General features: G+C 32.9%; 2 protein-coding genes across 2 annotated transcripts; both read right to left on the bottom strand.

Annotated features, from left to right (window-relative positions):
* Window positions 1-7,365: 7,365 nt before the first annotated feature.
* Window positions 7,366-8,989, bottom strand: LOC107930577 (EKC/KEOPS complex subunit TP53RK). The gene is made up of 6 exons (XM_041108108.1): window positions 8,808-8,989; window positions 8,586-8,699; window positions 8,225-8,503; window positions 8,010-8,123; window positions 7,698-7,770; window positions 7,366-7,587 (listed from the first exon to the last, which is right to left on the bottom strand). The coding sequence occupies exons 1-6, from the start codon at window positions 8,874-8,876 to the stop codon at window positions 7,550-7,552; spliced, it is 687 nt and encodes a 228-aa protein (XP_040964042.1). The 5' UTR covers window positions 8,877-8,989; the 3' UTR covers window positions 7,366-7,549.
* Window positions 8,990-10,482: 1,493 nt separating this feature from the next.
* LOC107930586 (serine/threonine-protein kinase STY13) lies at window positions 10,483-14,005 on the bottom strand. Its single transcript, XM_016862255.2, has 6 exons — window positions 13,253-14,005; window positions 11,915-12,036; window positions 11,548-11,756; window positions 11,285-11,459; window positions 10,976-11,110; window positions 10,483-10,889 (listed from the first exon to the last, which is right to left on the bottom strand). Exons 1-6 carry the CDS (start codon window positions 13,578-13,580, stop codon window positions 10,686-10,688), a joined length of 1,173 nt encoding a protein of 390 aa, XP_016717744.1. The 5' UTR covers window positions 13,581-14,005; the 3' UTR covers window positions 10,483-10,685.
* Window positions 14,006-14,502: the final 497 nt, after the last annotated feature.

Raw genomic sequence — 14,502 nt, 5'->3', positions numbered from 1 at the left:
TCTGCGAATTGCAATTCTACCAATTTCTATTTAAGAAAGATTTACTTTCTCACTGAAAGTAAAGAAAATACTTTTGGCTCTATGTTTGATTCGATTTGTTCGAGCTCACACTCGAAGCAGTTCATAGTACAAGAATAGATGAGAAGATTGTTTGGTAGAAAGTCGGGAATGACAAGGATCCACCTATCCGAAAACACAACTACGACTTCGGTCTAAAGTTTATTGCTATAAATATCACAAACTGGGTCGGTTTTTAAAATTTTATTTTCTGCTGTGCAAGAAAACTGTTTCTAAACCAAATTTTTTCCAATAGTTAACATATAATAGGGGTTGGATTTGTATCTTCTTAGCATTAATACATGAAAGACATTATGAATCTTATCAAGTTCTAAAGGTAGTGCTAGCAGGTAAGCTACAAGCCCAATTCTTTCGAGAATTTCATACGGCCCAATAAACCTCGGACTGAGTTTCCCTTTCCTGCCGAAATGTAGAAACTTTTTCAAAGGTAAAACTTTTAGGAAGACTTTATCGAAAATCTTAAATTCAATGTCTTTTTTTTTTCAAATCAGCATAAGATTTCTAACGGTCAGAAGCAACTTTCAAGTAGTCTTGAATAACCTAGACTTTCTCTTCTGTTTCACATATCAAATCGGTTCCTGCTAACTTTCTTTTACTCAACTCTAACCGACATAGAGGAGTTCGACATTTACGATCATACAAAACTTCGTAAAGTGCCATTTTGATACTCGGATGATAGTTATTATTGTAAACAAATTTAGTTAACGGTAGAAATCTTTCCTAGTTGCCTTCAAACTCAACCACGCAACAATGCAACATACCCTCGAGTATTTAAATCACTCGTTTCGGTTTCCCATAAGTTTGAGGGTAAACACCGTGCTAAAATTTAACTTAGTGCCCAAGGCTTTGTGTAACTTACCCCAAAATTTAGAGGTAAATCTCGTATCTCGATTTGAAATGATAGATAAAGGCACACCATTCAATCTCACAATCTTAGAGATATAAATTTCATTCAATTTATTAAGTGAATAGTCAATTTTCACAGGAATGAAATGAGTCGATTTAGTCAACCTGTCAACTATCACCCAAACTGCATCTTTATTTCTCGACGTTAATGGAAAACCTGATACGAAATCCATGGTGATTCATTCCCATTTCCGCTCAAAAATCATTATAGGCTGCAATAAACTTGACAAAACCTGATGTTTTACTTTAACCTGCTGATATACTAAACATTTTACCACGTACTTAGAGATCTCTCTTTTCATTCCTGGCCACCAGTACAACGATTTCAAGTCATTATACATCTTATTATTGTCTAGATGTTTAGTGTAAGCACTACTGTGAGCTTCGTGAAGAATGTCTTATTTCAATTTTGAATTCTTCAATAAACACAAATGGTTCCGAAAGTAGAGACTCATGTTATCATCAATACTGAACTCAGTGGTCTAATTGTCTTCAACAAGTTTTTGTTTCACTTGCAACTCGGTGTTATCTTTTTGCAACTCTTGGATCTTTTACAGAAATACAAGTTTAGCTCTCAACTTGGCTAAAATAGATCCATCTTGCTCTAAATTTGGACAAGTATTCATTATTTTTAAAGCAAACAGAGATTTCTGACTTAAAGCATCTGCCACAACATTGGTTTTTTCCCGGATGATAGTCAATGATCAAATCATAATCTTTAAGCAATTCGAGCCGCCTACGATATCTCGAATTTAATTTTTTATGCGTCAACAAGTATTTTAGAATTTTATGATCTATGAAAATGTGTCATTTTTCTCTGTACAAGTAATGTCTCCAAATCTTTAGAGTGAAAATAACTGTTGCAAGTTCCAAGTCATAGGTAGGGTAATTTTTCTCGTGTGGTTTAAGTTGTCGAGAAGTATAAGCAAACACTTTTCCGTCTTATTTAGTAGACAACCTAATTCGTTGAGTGACGTGTCGCTGAACACAATAAATTCTTTTCCAAATTCAAGCTGAGTTAAAATCTGAGCTTCAGTCAACATTGTTTTCAACTATTTGAAATTCTGTTGGCATTTTTCAAACCAAACAAAACTAACATTCTTTTATAGAAACTTTGTTAACGAGAGGGATGTCATCGAGAATCCTTTTACGAATCGCTGATAGTATCTTGTCAATCCTAAAAAACTTCTTACTTCGATGACATTCTTTAGAGGTTTCCAATTAACGATTGTTGATATTTTACTTGGATCAACACGAATACTTTTAACTGATATAACGTGGCCTAGAAATCTCACTTCTCGTAACTAGAGCTCACATTTGCTGAAATTGGCATACAACTACTTTCTCGTAAAGTTTGTAATACATCCCTTAAATGTTGGTCGTGATCATTTTTATTCATTGAGTAAATCATGATATCATCTATGAACACAACAATAAACCGATCTAGATACGGCTGAAAAATTTTGTTCATCAAATTCATAAAAGCAGCAGGAGCATTAGTAAGCCCAAACAACACTAGCAAAAACTCATAGTGTCCATATCAAGTTTGAAAAGTAGTTTTCGGTACATCTAACTCTTTGACTCTAAGCTGATAATATCTTGACTAAAGATCAATCTTAGAAAACAAAGTTGCTCCTTTCAACTGATCAAATAAATCATCAATGCGAGGAAGCGGGTACTTGTTCTTTATGGTGACTTTATTCAATTGTCGGTAGTCAATACACAATCTCAGAGTTTCATCTTTCTTTTTCACAAACAATATTGGAGCTATTATGACCTCAAAAATATAAAAATTACAAGAAAATGACTTAATTGCACTAACCAATTTATTGCATAAAACCTTGAAGATATGGCCATGGAGTTCTTCTTTAATTTTTCTTTCAATTCGGTGGAAAAGATGAAGTCTTCTCTCACTTCCGACCGAATGCTTATATATATAATGTAATTAGTTTAGTCAATTAGGTAACTAACCTTAATTTAATATATATATAATACCTAGTTTAATTAATTTAATGATAAGATGCTCATGAAATACACTTCCTAATGTTAAACATGGTATATTTGATATTTTTAACCTTATATTAATTACAATTTAAGTCATTTAATTATTTTTTAATTAAAACTTTATAGTGATTGAACTTTACGATTTAGAAAATTGAAAGTATATTTTTTATTCTAAAATCCCTATTGTTATAAAAAAAATTACCTCAATATCACCCTAATCGAACAAAATTAATCTCATCATATAAAACGAGAAAAAACACTTTTGGTTAGACTAAAAAAAATACAAAATATAAATATTGTGTTTTTAGTTTCGTATTGATGTGAAACTTTTCACTTGAAGGTAATTATAAAAAGAAGTAGGTTTCAGTTCACCAAATAATTTAGGAGCTCATCAACCTTCATTGACCTAGGGCAAAAATCTTGTCACTGTCTTTTCATTATTTTTACATGGCCTTCCCCAACCCTGAATTTGATGTTGCACCCATCACATCACAAAGGGGCCACCTCCATTTCATCACTTGTGAACCAAACCCCTTCCACCTGTCATTCTTACACGTTCATATGTCCAGCTTTTAAATTATTATTATTATTCCACGTTGTTTTCAAGCTTGTCTTCTTCTTCTTCTTCTTCTATACGTTATCATGTAATTATATAGTTTTAAAAGTATGGGAAGAGTTCATTTGGATTAGTTCTTGAATCCTTCTTAAGGATACTCGTGTTGAATATGGGTGTTATCTTTGTGTTGAGATTAAGATAAAATTGGACGAATTTTGATGGTCCAAATAAAAGTATTGTATTCAAATTATTTATATTGAATTGTAATTTTTGGAAGGGTTCAAAAATATTTAAAAAAATTAATTAAAGGTTTAAAAGGGATGAAATTGAATTATTAATTTTAATCAATAGGGTCAGATGCTCGGCCTACCCACACATCTTCAAGCCTCAAAGATTATCTAATGAAACATGTTGTACATGTTTATCAGGAAGGTAATCGAGTAGTGGATAGCTTGGCAACGTTAGCGTTGAGTAGGCAACTTGGTCTGAGTATGTCGATTGATCCTCCTCGAAATGTTGTTTGTCTGCTGTTACAGGACGCTAATGGTGTCGGAACATTACGGCTAAGTGTTCATGTAATCTGTGCTCATTCTTTTTGCAATAATAATAATAATAAACCATGAGATCTCAATGTTTTCTTGATCTCAACACTACCATTGAACCAAAGTTTATTGACAATTTTATTTGAGTAATTATCTTTAAAATATAGGTTTAATTTATCATTTGGTAATCGAATTTGGCACTTTTTTTAATATGTTGGATATGTGATTTTTTTTATTTCAATACGATACCTGTATTCGAAAAAAGTTATATATTTTTGTACTCAAAAGTAATGACGTTAACTTAAAAGTGATTAATTTAAGTTTTAAGGTTGATTTGAGGGAAGTTAATTGTTAATATTATTAGGTTTGAATTTTTCATGATTTTGTTAATATAATAAATTTACTATTAATTGTAATAGATACAATTTAATGGATGTGATTTAACTCAAGTTTTAGGGTTAATTTGATATTAGCTAATTATGAACTTTTATGAAATCAGTTTTAAAACCCAATTTAAACAATAAAAAGTTAATATTGTTACCTTCAAGTACCAAAATTAGAACTCATATCAAATACAAGCATCGATTTAGACAAAAAAAATAACACAAATACCACATTTTAAATAAAAAATTATTTATTAATCTTAAAAAATAATACCTTCAAATTTGAATCCTCACACCTTAAACATTAAAAAAAAGTTAAAAAAAGAAACAAATTTTTAATATCCTCAACACCAAAACAAAATCCACCAGCTGTGCCTGGGATGGAAATCTTATTATTATTATTATTATTATTATTATTATTATTATTTTCCTTAATTAATTGGATTCTTATGTGTAATAGGTGTCACCCTAAAATTGATGCTAGCAATGTAATGGTGATGCTAAATCTTGCTAAAAATGATCATCTGGTAACCTCTTTGACTTATGAAGCATAAACTACTTACAGAAAATAGTGGTGTTCAAGACTTTAAAAATGAAACTTAAAGCAAACTGGTCCTACCAAAATCCCCAAAAGCAGTATGCTTAAGCAAAAGATTAATGGGACTTTAAAATAAATAAAAGAAGACAAGAGCATAAATGAGTATTGGTATCACATAGCTTTCATGGTTTAATTGATCCTCACATTGGCCCTGCTAACAACACTCCAAGAAGCTATTTTGACATTGAAATGTCTGATTTCAACTTCGACCAAATGCTTGCCATTGTAAGTGCTTAGAGAGACAAAAATGGAAATCAATGCTTGCCTGTACATGTTAAAAAAGACTTTCGGCTCCTAATAGTCTAGGTCTGGAATTTTTCCTTGTACCTATATCAAGGGTTCACCCCACATGTACAGTTTCATTTGTTGCAGTCAACATCATTTAACTAACATAGCAGTACCATGTTGGTATTGGTTTTTATGGCTACTGCGAAATCTAAATCCCTTTTAGAGCTCAAGAAATGAAACCCATTTCTGTGAAAGGAATTTTCGGGTGGGTTTCACAATAGGCACTAAAATCCATAGCTGACAACAAATGGTTGGTTAAAGAGAATTTGACTAGTTTATGTCTTTGCAATGATACAGGCCAAAATATGCAGATACAATGGATGTTAAGATGTTGCTTTCGGCAGATTTCAATAAAGCAGAGATCGAAGCTTATGGTTAAGGTTTTCCAAACTTTGAGAGTGTCACGAATAAGTTCATTTGTCATTATTCAGTCTAATATATGAGTTTGTTTTTTTTTTTTTTAAATCAACTCAACCTAGTTTAGACTATTTCGTAAATTTTTATACGATTTATATTTTAATAATCTAATCGTTAGATTTATGAATATATTTGTACTTGTCATGTATGTAAATTTTTTAATTGACTCGATATCTCTATCGTATCAATCTAAAATATTATTTATATTAGTCTTAAGGATGTAAGAAGCCCTCAAATTTTTTCAAAAAATGTATTTAAGCCTCTGCTTTTTTTTTTCACTCATTTTGGTACTTAAACTTTCAAAATGCATAAAAAAAGCACTCAAACTTTTTAAAAAAAAGCAATTAAACCCCTACTCTCTTTTTTTGCACTCATTTAGGTACTTGAACTTTCAAAATGCATAAAAAAAGACCTTCAAACTTTTTCAAAAAAAAAGAAAAAGAAATTAAGTCTTTGCTTTTATTAAAAATTAGAAAAAAAATTATAAAAAATTAAAATCTATAAATATTATTAAATCTTAATAAAAAAACTCAAATATTAAAAAATTATTAACAGTTAAAAAAATATAAAAATCATAAAAATATAAAATTTGTAAACTTTTATTAAAATAGTATAAAATTATAAAATATATAGAAATATAAAATTTTATAAAGTCGTAAGAAAATTATACAATGTAAAGAAATATAAATTTCATAAAATAATTTATAAAAATTATTGTGCCAAAAGAAACATTTTATAATTTTTCTATAACTTTTATTAATTTTTATTTCTTTTATCATTTTATATCAAAAAGCCCCTCGTTAATTTTTTATGATTTTTATAAAATTTTACAATTTTTACTTATGATTTTTATAAAAAATATTCTATTTTTTAATAAATTTGAAAATTTTTATTAAAATTTAATAATTTTTTAAAATTTATTTTTTATATATTTTTTCCAATTTTTAATAAGAGCATAGTCTTAATTGATTTTTTGAAAAATTTTGAGGAGTTTTTACACCCTTAAGCCTTTATATTAATATATGTTTAACGGATAAAATTTTTTTCCATAAAACAAATAGTTAGAAATTTTTAATTTATATCAAACTTGACATATATGATCTACATTAATAGAGCATGAAATATAACGGTTGAATTATTAAAATATTAATTTTTTAAAAAATTACGGGATAATGTAAAACCATTAAATTTTACACTAATATAAATGGATCACTAACCATATATATTATAAGACACATACCACACTTTTAATTTATTTATGTAATTACATAAATAACCAAATGAGTCATTATTGCTTAGCCTATGAGGTAAACAATTCAAGCCCAAGACCTACACTTGAGAGGGAAGGAATGGTCCAAAATGTACTAAAACCTGGTCCAGAAAAGTTTCCTTCCAAGAACATTTTCACTGTTATTTGCTGATACACACACATATATTCCAATGGCGGCCAGGTTGAAACTGAACCAGGAAGATCCACGCTTTACAATTTCAGGTTTAAGCCTTACAACTCGGCTGACCATCAGAAATGGCAAAATGATTAGAACGACTACTTTTAATCACTTGAATGAAGTAAGAGCTAATTGGAATACAGGATTCAGAATACACCCAAGTTGAAATAAATCCTGTAATTGTACACCATGATCAAGTCCAATGTTCAAAACGAGAGCATTACAATTGCAATATACAGAAACCATCACAACATAAAGACCCTAAATCCTTAACCACCTTCTTCCATTGCATTAAATCAAAATCTTTAACAGATTTCTCAAAAGGAGGCTCATCCAACCATTGTTCGCTTGCGGCCCCTTTGTCGCACTGCAGTTCATCGCCAACCAACAAGAACACAATAAATGAGATTAGGGCGGTACAAACATATGAAGCGGTAAACTTGAGAGCTAAACTTAAAACAACAGAGACTGCAGTACCTTGAGCTAGCTTGTTCAATGTGGAAGACCACTGCTTTGATGATTTCTTGTATGCAGCAAGTATAAGCTCCATCTACGCATCAAGTTAAGCACATCCGTAAGATGATGATAAAAATTCACTCAAAATGACCATTTTAGGATCTTCATTCAATTCCAAAGTTGCTTAGTTAAACTGATATGTAAAACCCAGATTTTGTTGGTATTTTAATGAACCTATTATAAACAAAAAGAAGGCTAATCTTCCAAAACACTACTGTGTTTTTGCATACATAATGTTCATTAGCAAACACAAGAACATGATGTGTTTCTTACCACATTCCCACAGGAAGAATGCATTGAAATCAAGGCTCGTTCCAGTACATACAAGTCAACAGCTTTGTCTTCTGGAAGGGTTGATGTAAAGCTAAGACCAAAATCGATAAGGACCTAAACAAGGAAAAGGCTATTTAAAGATTATGCAAAAAGTAAGTAGCGTTAACTAAATGCATACTCAAAGCTAATTATAGAAGTAAAGAATAACCACTGACGAGCTTATTAGTTCCGTTTCTGATCAACATATTTGAAGTGGTGAGGTCACCATGGACGAGTCCACCGTCGTGTAATTTGCCAATCGCGTCGCCAATTTGGGTGGCGATATCAGTTAAACGCTCTTGAAAGACGCCTGTTGACCCAATTCCGAGAAAAACATCTTTAACGGAAGGGCCTTCGACGTACTCGAAAGTCAGGGTATGGATCACAGGGTCGACGGCGTAAAGAACCGGAGTTAAAACGCCAAGCCGTCGAGCCTTGGTCATGCACCTAGCTTCCTTCTCCGAACCAAAAAAAAACACTAATTAATTCAATTGGTTTCTACGAAAAGAAAACAAGAGGGGGGGGGGGAACACGAACCGCGTTTAAACGCTTGAGAGTGAGCTTAGAATCAAGAGCAGGGTGCCTGTATTTCTTGGAGAAGCGTTCTTTGATGATGGACCTTTTTCCAGCGAATACGGACTCGAAAACTCTCTGTAAAGGGCAACAATAACAATGGAATTAAACAGAATTTGCAACATTTTTTCCTTTTTTAGGTTTCTTAGAAAGAAAAAGGGAGAGTTTTTTTTTTTCTTTACTTACAGCTTCAGCTCCTTGCTTAACGAGAACGAGGGCGTCATTTTCAGAATCAGGTTTAGGGTCAATCTCCATTGGAGAGGTTTATGATATCAAACACAACAACAGATTCTTCAGTTACCTGATAAGTTGGAGCACTACCAGGCGGCTGTAGCGAGGGATTGAGGAATTTGACGTTTTTTAATTATTATTAGGGTTTAAGTTTTTTGGGCCCTAAAATGGATAACAAATTAATATGGGTCCGCCCTCAAAACCCAAAAGAATAATTTGATAATTTTAAAAAATTTAAAATTTTCTCCTAACTTCACTTCTTTTTCTGGTCGTTACGCTCTGTCGATCGATGGTAGTATAAGAGATCTTTAACCCCCCCGAAGTTATTTACATAATGGTTCCTGCTTCCTACCCATAGTTAGCATGTATCTCCCCGGGTCATACTTGAGTATCACATCGTAGACCCCCACCCCAACTCTATCTTCCTTATCAGTGAACCGGAACATAGTGCATAGGTACTCTTCAATGCAGCGGGGACGAGACGACGTGACATACTACGATCACATTCAAAAGTGCTGCCTATGGAACCTCTCAACAGCTCCTGTTCTTTGATGAGGTCCTATCGGGATAGGTAGGTCCAAGCCTTTCCCTTAAAGTTCTTGTACTATTTGTACATTCGGAACATAGTGCTTCTAAATTTATTTTTTTTTAAAAGTCAATTCTTTAACTTTTAGGATTTAAAAATATAAATTCAATTGTTAACATTTTTTAAGAAATTATTAAATTTAAGTTTATTATAATATTCTTTATTTTGTTACATGACTATCGATTTTTTTATTTCAAAATATCACGCTAACAAATTTAGCAAAAGAATTTATTCAAAGTAACAATTGAACCTGAATTTTACAATCTAAAAGGTAAAGGGAATAAATTCCTAAAAATAAAAATAGAAAGATTAAATTTCAAATTTACAAAAAATATAGAAACTAAATTTTACATGTAAACAAGATAAATAAATAAATAAAACTTTTAGCGAAGGAGCACAAAAGCTCCAATAAATTGAAAATAAAAACCAAAGAATTATATATAAAAAAAATGGTACAAATATCTAAATGAAAATTAGACCACACCGTTAACAATCTCTTGGCCTAGTGGTAAAAGCATGTTATAAGCATGAGAGTTAAGCATGAGAGTTTGGGATAGCTTAAGTTCTATCCCGAGCAATGCTATTCCTCTCCCTCAATTATTCAAAAAAAAAAAGAAAACACACACCCCTAACTCGAGCTCATCACTCTTAAAGAAATTCCAACATAAACTGGAATCATTGCAGGAGCGGGAGAGTGCCACTGGTGTAAAAGAACAAGAAATAGGTATAAAAGTTCAAAAAAGGTAAGAACTTGGCTTTGGAATTGGAATAATTATCATTTTTACCCCTCCAAGTGCAGCTCAAACAACACATAATTAGACTTTGCTAGTATGAGCTTTGAGAGGGATAATCTTTATTGTTTGATATAGACATAATCTGATCTTGAACGACATTATTGGTGCTGGTTGAGGACATTTTATGAGATATTTAAAAAAACACACACACACACATAATTTGTTCTTGCCACTCGGGTCTAGTGGAACATTTGTATCTGCATATCTGAAGTCTGAACATTATATTTCCCAATATTCCATTTCACCCATCTTTACCGACCAAAAGGGGTATATATATAAATAATTTTAACCTTTACATACTACTATATGGTTACATTCATGTGTAGTATAGAAATCAATGACCTTATTGAAAAACCAGCTAGAGCCAAACAATGATCTGTTTCATGTTCTCTGTCAACTAAACATGTATATATATATATGTACGACAAAATAAATGAACGAGATAAAGTCTTATCAAGGGCCACGCCGGGTGAAACAGAAACAACCAGGGGATTGGTCATCAGGTATCATGCCACCTCCCTTGCTTGTATCTACTGCTTCTAGCAACCTCACCACCTCATCCATGTCTGGACGTCTGTCGGGGTGTGCATCCCAACATTTCCGCATGATGCTTGCCAACGAACCTGGGCAACATCTTGGAATTTCAGGTCGTAAATTCTGCAACCAACAATCTCCTCTGTCAGTTAACATGTATACCGTCATACAGTAAGACCAAAAGTATCGGAGGCAATTTTAACTCGTACCTGTCGTACTACTGCTGATGAAACTTCAGCAAAAGTAAGATCAGCGTAAGGCATATCGCAGCAGTATATTTCCCATAAGCATATACCGAAACTGTAGACATCGCATCTCCTATTGTAAGGCTTCCCATCAAGGACCTACACAAATGGTTGCATTATATTCTCGCTCTTTAGAGAAAAGGAAAAGGAGGGAACTTCAAGCATTTAAGTGATCCAATTGTTGTTGCGGTTGATCAGAAAAAAGTTTGCATCGTTACAATAATTACTGGATAAATAAATGATACAATTAATGGATGTCAAGGGAGTGGATACCTCTGGAGCCATGTAACCAAGAGTGCCTGTTTCCCCGGTCATATCTTTTGGATTCTGAGCTTCGACTCGAGCAACACCAAAATCAGCAATTTTCAAATTTCTACGAGTATCTAGCAACATATTTTCTGTCTTCACATCGCGGTGTACAATCTTTTTGGAGTGAAGATAGCTCAAACTGCAGAAGTTGAACAAAAAATATCCATTACTTTTCCGTAGAATGAACACTGGAAATCCTAGCATGCATAACAAGAAAAGTTGCTCACCCTCTAGAGAGGTCCAAAGCAAGTTGAATCACAACCTTAAAGGCAAGTTTCTTCCTCCTGTTTCTGATCAAAAAATTCTTTAATGTCCCGCCAGGCAGGTACTCTACAACAACACAACATGCTCTCGATGGAAGAGAATTATTACTCTCGCTTGTTGAATCTTTGGACGGAATCTTAAGGTTGGAAGTTCCCATTGAAGCTCCAATAAACTGAAAAACAACAGTCATAACTTGTGACATTAGAAGGAACTCATGAAAACCGGAAGAAAAGAAAAGGCAGTGCCATCCTCCCATGCTAACTGCAACCAAAATAAGATGTATAATGAACTGTCTCGCCCACATAAAAGAAACAATATCATCAATATTACCTTTGTAACATTTGGGTGGTCAAGCTTATGCCAAACAGCAACCTCTTGCCGGAAAGATGCCCGAAGAGCTGCAGCTTCAGCAGCTGTAGCAATCCCATCTTCCCCCCAATCCAATACTTTCACTGCAAAATTAAGAAGTCTTTGTAATTAGAGATATCAGCAAGCCAAATGTTTGCTTAAGAACTTCATCATTGCAGCGAAACAGATGTTTTCGGATCAAATAGGGACAGAATATGGGCAGCAAGTCATATAGAGTCCATGACTTGACATTACCGATTACTGCCCCTATACAGATGTTAGAATCAAGCATCAGAAAAATTAAGGGCACCTTTGAAAACAAATATTTGCATTCAAAACAACTGGAATTCAAATTGACCAAGTTTATTCAGAAATTTAAGTAAAGCCATCTAAAGAACTCGGTCAAGAGCAAGGCGATTTGGAGCCCCATGGCAACTCCAATTAAGCCCTTTAAACCAAGAAAACAGAAATGGGCATGAGGCAGTTGTCCTTTTATTGGAAGTTCCATAACCAAAGCAAGTATTCATTGAAATCAAGATCAAAATTTTGTAATTTCAAAGTGAAAAGAAAAAGAGGTGCCAAGGCAGTCTCATTTTTGTAAAATCACGCAGCTTCATTGACAGTTCTAGTAAGCATGCATCATTCGTATGCAGCATCTAGACAAATTGATACTGACTTAAGGTCAAGTAGAATTGAGATAAAAGTACCATGGAGGCCTCTGAACTGAAAGTCAAATTGCATTTTGCCCCTTTTAATCAAAAAATGGGTAAATTAATCCTTGTTGATCAAAGAGCAAACTAGTCTTTTTTGTTAAAATTTTCATCCCTTTCTACTATTAAAAATTGGTGTAGTTGATAAAATAACCAGCCACTTGTACCTCATGCTGACTTATAAAGACCCAATTTGTAATAGTAAAAATGGATTGAAATTTTAGAATGATCATTTTGCGCTTTAATCTAATATATAGGAACTAATTTATCAATAAAGGGCAAAATGCGATCCACCCTGTTGCTTTTACCTAGAATTGATGCTATAATTCACTAGACATCCTGTGACTCACCTCAAGTTGCAAGCGCCACTATTCCACAAACTATTCTTTATTAGGCATATGATCCTAGGCTAAAATCCAACCCTAAATATTCTACTCCTAAAGAATTCACATCCCAGGGTCATGTTTGAACAACATAGAAACTGTAATTGAATCCAACACAACAAATCAAAAACAGTAACTAATAACATCTGCATAGCAGTCGATGATGAACAAGAAACCCAAGATGGATTCTGGATTTTAGCAACATATAAACACATAAAACAGGTTACCTGCAACATCCTGGTTATCATAAACACCTCGGTAGACTATGCCATAAGTTCCATGAGCTATAACATGTCTTATATCAAGCTTAGCCAAATCGATTTCCCACTCTTCCTTCTTAGTCACAAGCGAAACATCTTTGTCCCTAGACCAAGCCTTGCTCAAGTGCTTATCCAGTTGCAAATCCCAGCTCTTAAAATCTATCTTATCAGCTCTTGTAAACACGTCCTTCTTGTCGCTGAGGTTCCCAATGGAACACCCCAAAGCCATTTCCTCTATAGGTTTTGTCTCTGTTTTCGCTACAGCTTTAGCCCCTTCACCCTTGTTTGTCGCCATAACGATAAACAAAGAAAAAAAAACCCCACAAAGTACCAAAAAAAAAACAAAGGAAAACTACCTAAATCAACGAAAATTGATCAAAAAACATTCCTTTCGAAGCTGGAAAAAATAAAGGCTGTATATATATTATAAAGTATAAAGGTAATCAGATGAAAGAGAAGGAGAAGAACAGGAATTTTATTCAAAGTTAGTGATTTTCAACCATACATACCTCATTAAATTATTCTTTCTACTTTAATCTCTCAATTATTATTTTATAAATTAAAATTTTTTATTTGAAATTTAACTGTAATTAGAAAAAAGTAAATATTCGTGAATGTGGTAATTGAATTTAAGAAACCTTAATTGCATTTTAATTTGTGTGGTCATACATGATGGATTCAATATTGAAATTCCATCGTTATAGCATATTCCAGCATTAAAGATTAGGAAGAAAAAAATGATTAGAATTTTATTTAAATACGACCACAGCCAGCCTCACACCTGGATCTTCATTTTCCCATTACAAATCAACAACGAAACGCCCTTTTTTCCACAAAACAGCTTCCACCACCACGACTGACGTCAAAACCATAATAATTATTTGTACTACTCTTCTTCTTTTCTTTATGGATAAACTGTAAAAATAGTCACTTTTATTTATCTCAGATTATATTTTAGTCACTTATGTTTGAAATATTACGTTTTAGTCACTTACGTTATCGTTTTGTTACGGCGTGATCACTCTGTCGTTAAACTCCGTTACCTTCCTAACGGCGGTCCTACGTGGCAGTCCAAATGAGTTTTAATTGTCAGCTTGGGTGTCCTACGTGATAGTCCAAATTGAATTTTATTTAATTAAAAATCTATTTTCATCCCAACAACTAGACATCTAATTTGGCATTTAAAATCCATTTGGACTGCCACGTAGGACTTCCGT

Source organism: Gossypium hirsutum, chromosome D12 (assembly GCF_007990345.1).
Source record: "Gossypium hirsutum isolate 1008001.06 chromosome D12, Gossypium_hirsutum_v2.1, whole genome shotgun sequence".
NCBI classification, from domain to species: domain Eukaryota; kingdom Viridiplantae; phylum Streptophyta; class Magnoliopsida; order Malvales; family Malvaceae; genus Gossypium; species Gossypium hirsutum.
Note: the sequence above shows the minus strand (reverse complement) of the source record. Positions and strands in the feature narration are given on the sequence as shown.

Bases quoted from the DNA above. Each gene is read 5' to 3' on its own strand.
- LOC107930577 (XM_041108108.1), bottom strand. From the start codon at position 8,876: ATGGAGATTGACCCTAAACCTGATTCTGAAAATGACGCCCTCGTTCTC. The intron at 8,504-8,585 runs GTTCGTGTTCCC...GGTTCGGAGAAG, and splicing joins CTCTCAAGCGTTTAAACGCG to GAAGCTAGGTGCATGACCAA. The intron at 7,588-7,697 runs GTACTGCAGTCT...GATGAACTGCAG, and splicing joins ATTGAACAAGCTAGCTCAAG to TGCGACAAAGGGGCCGCAAG.
- LOC107930586 (XM_016862255.2), bottom strand. From the start codon at position 13,580: ATGGCGACAAACAAGGGTGAAGGGGCTAAAGCTGTAGCGAAAACAGAG. The intron at 11,460-11,547 runs GTGAGCAACTTT...CAACTTCTGCAG, and splicing joins GCTTTGGACCTCTCTAGAGG to TTTGAGCTATCTTCACTCCA. The intron at 10,890-10,975 runs GTACGAGTTAAA...TGTTGGTTGCAG, and splicing joins CATCAGCAGTAGTACGACAG to AATTTACGACCTGAAATTCC.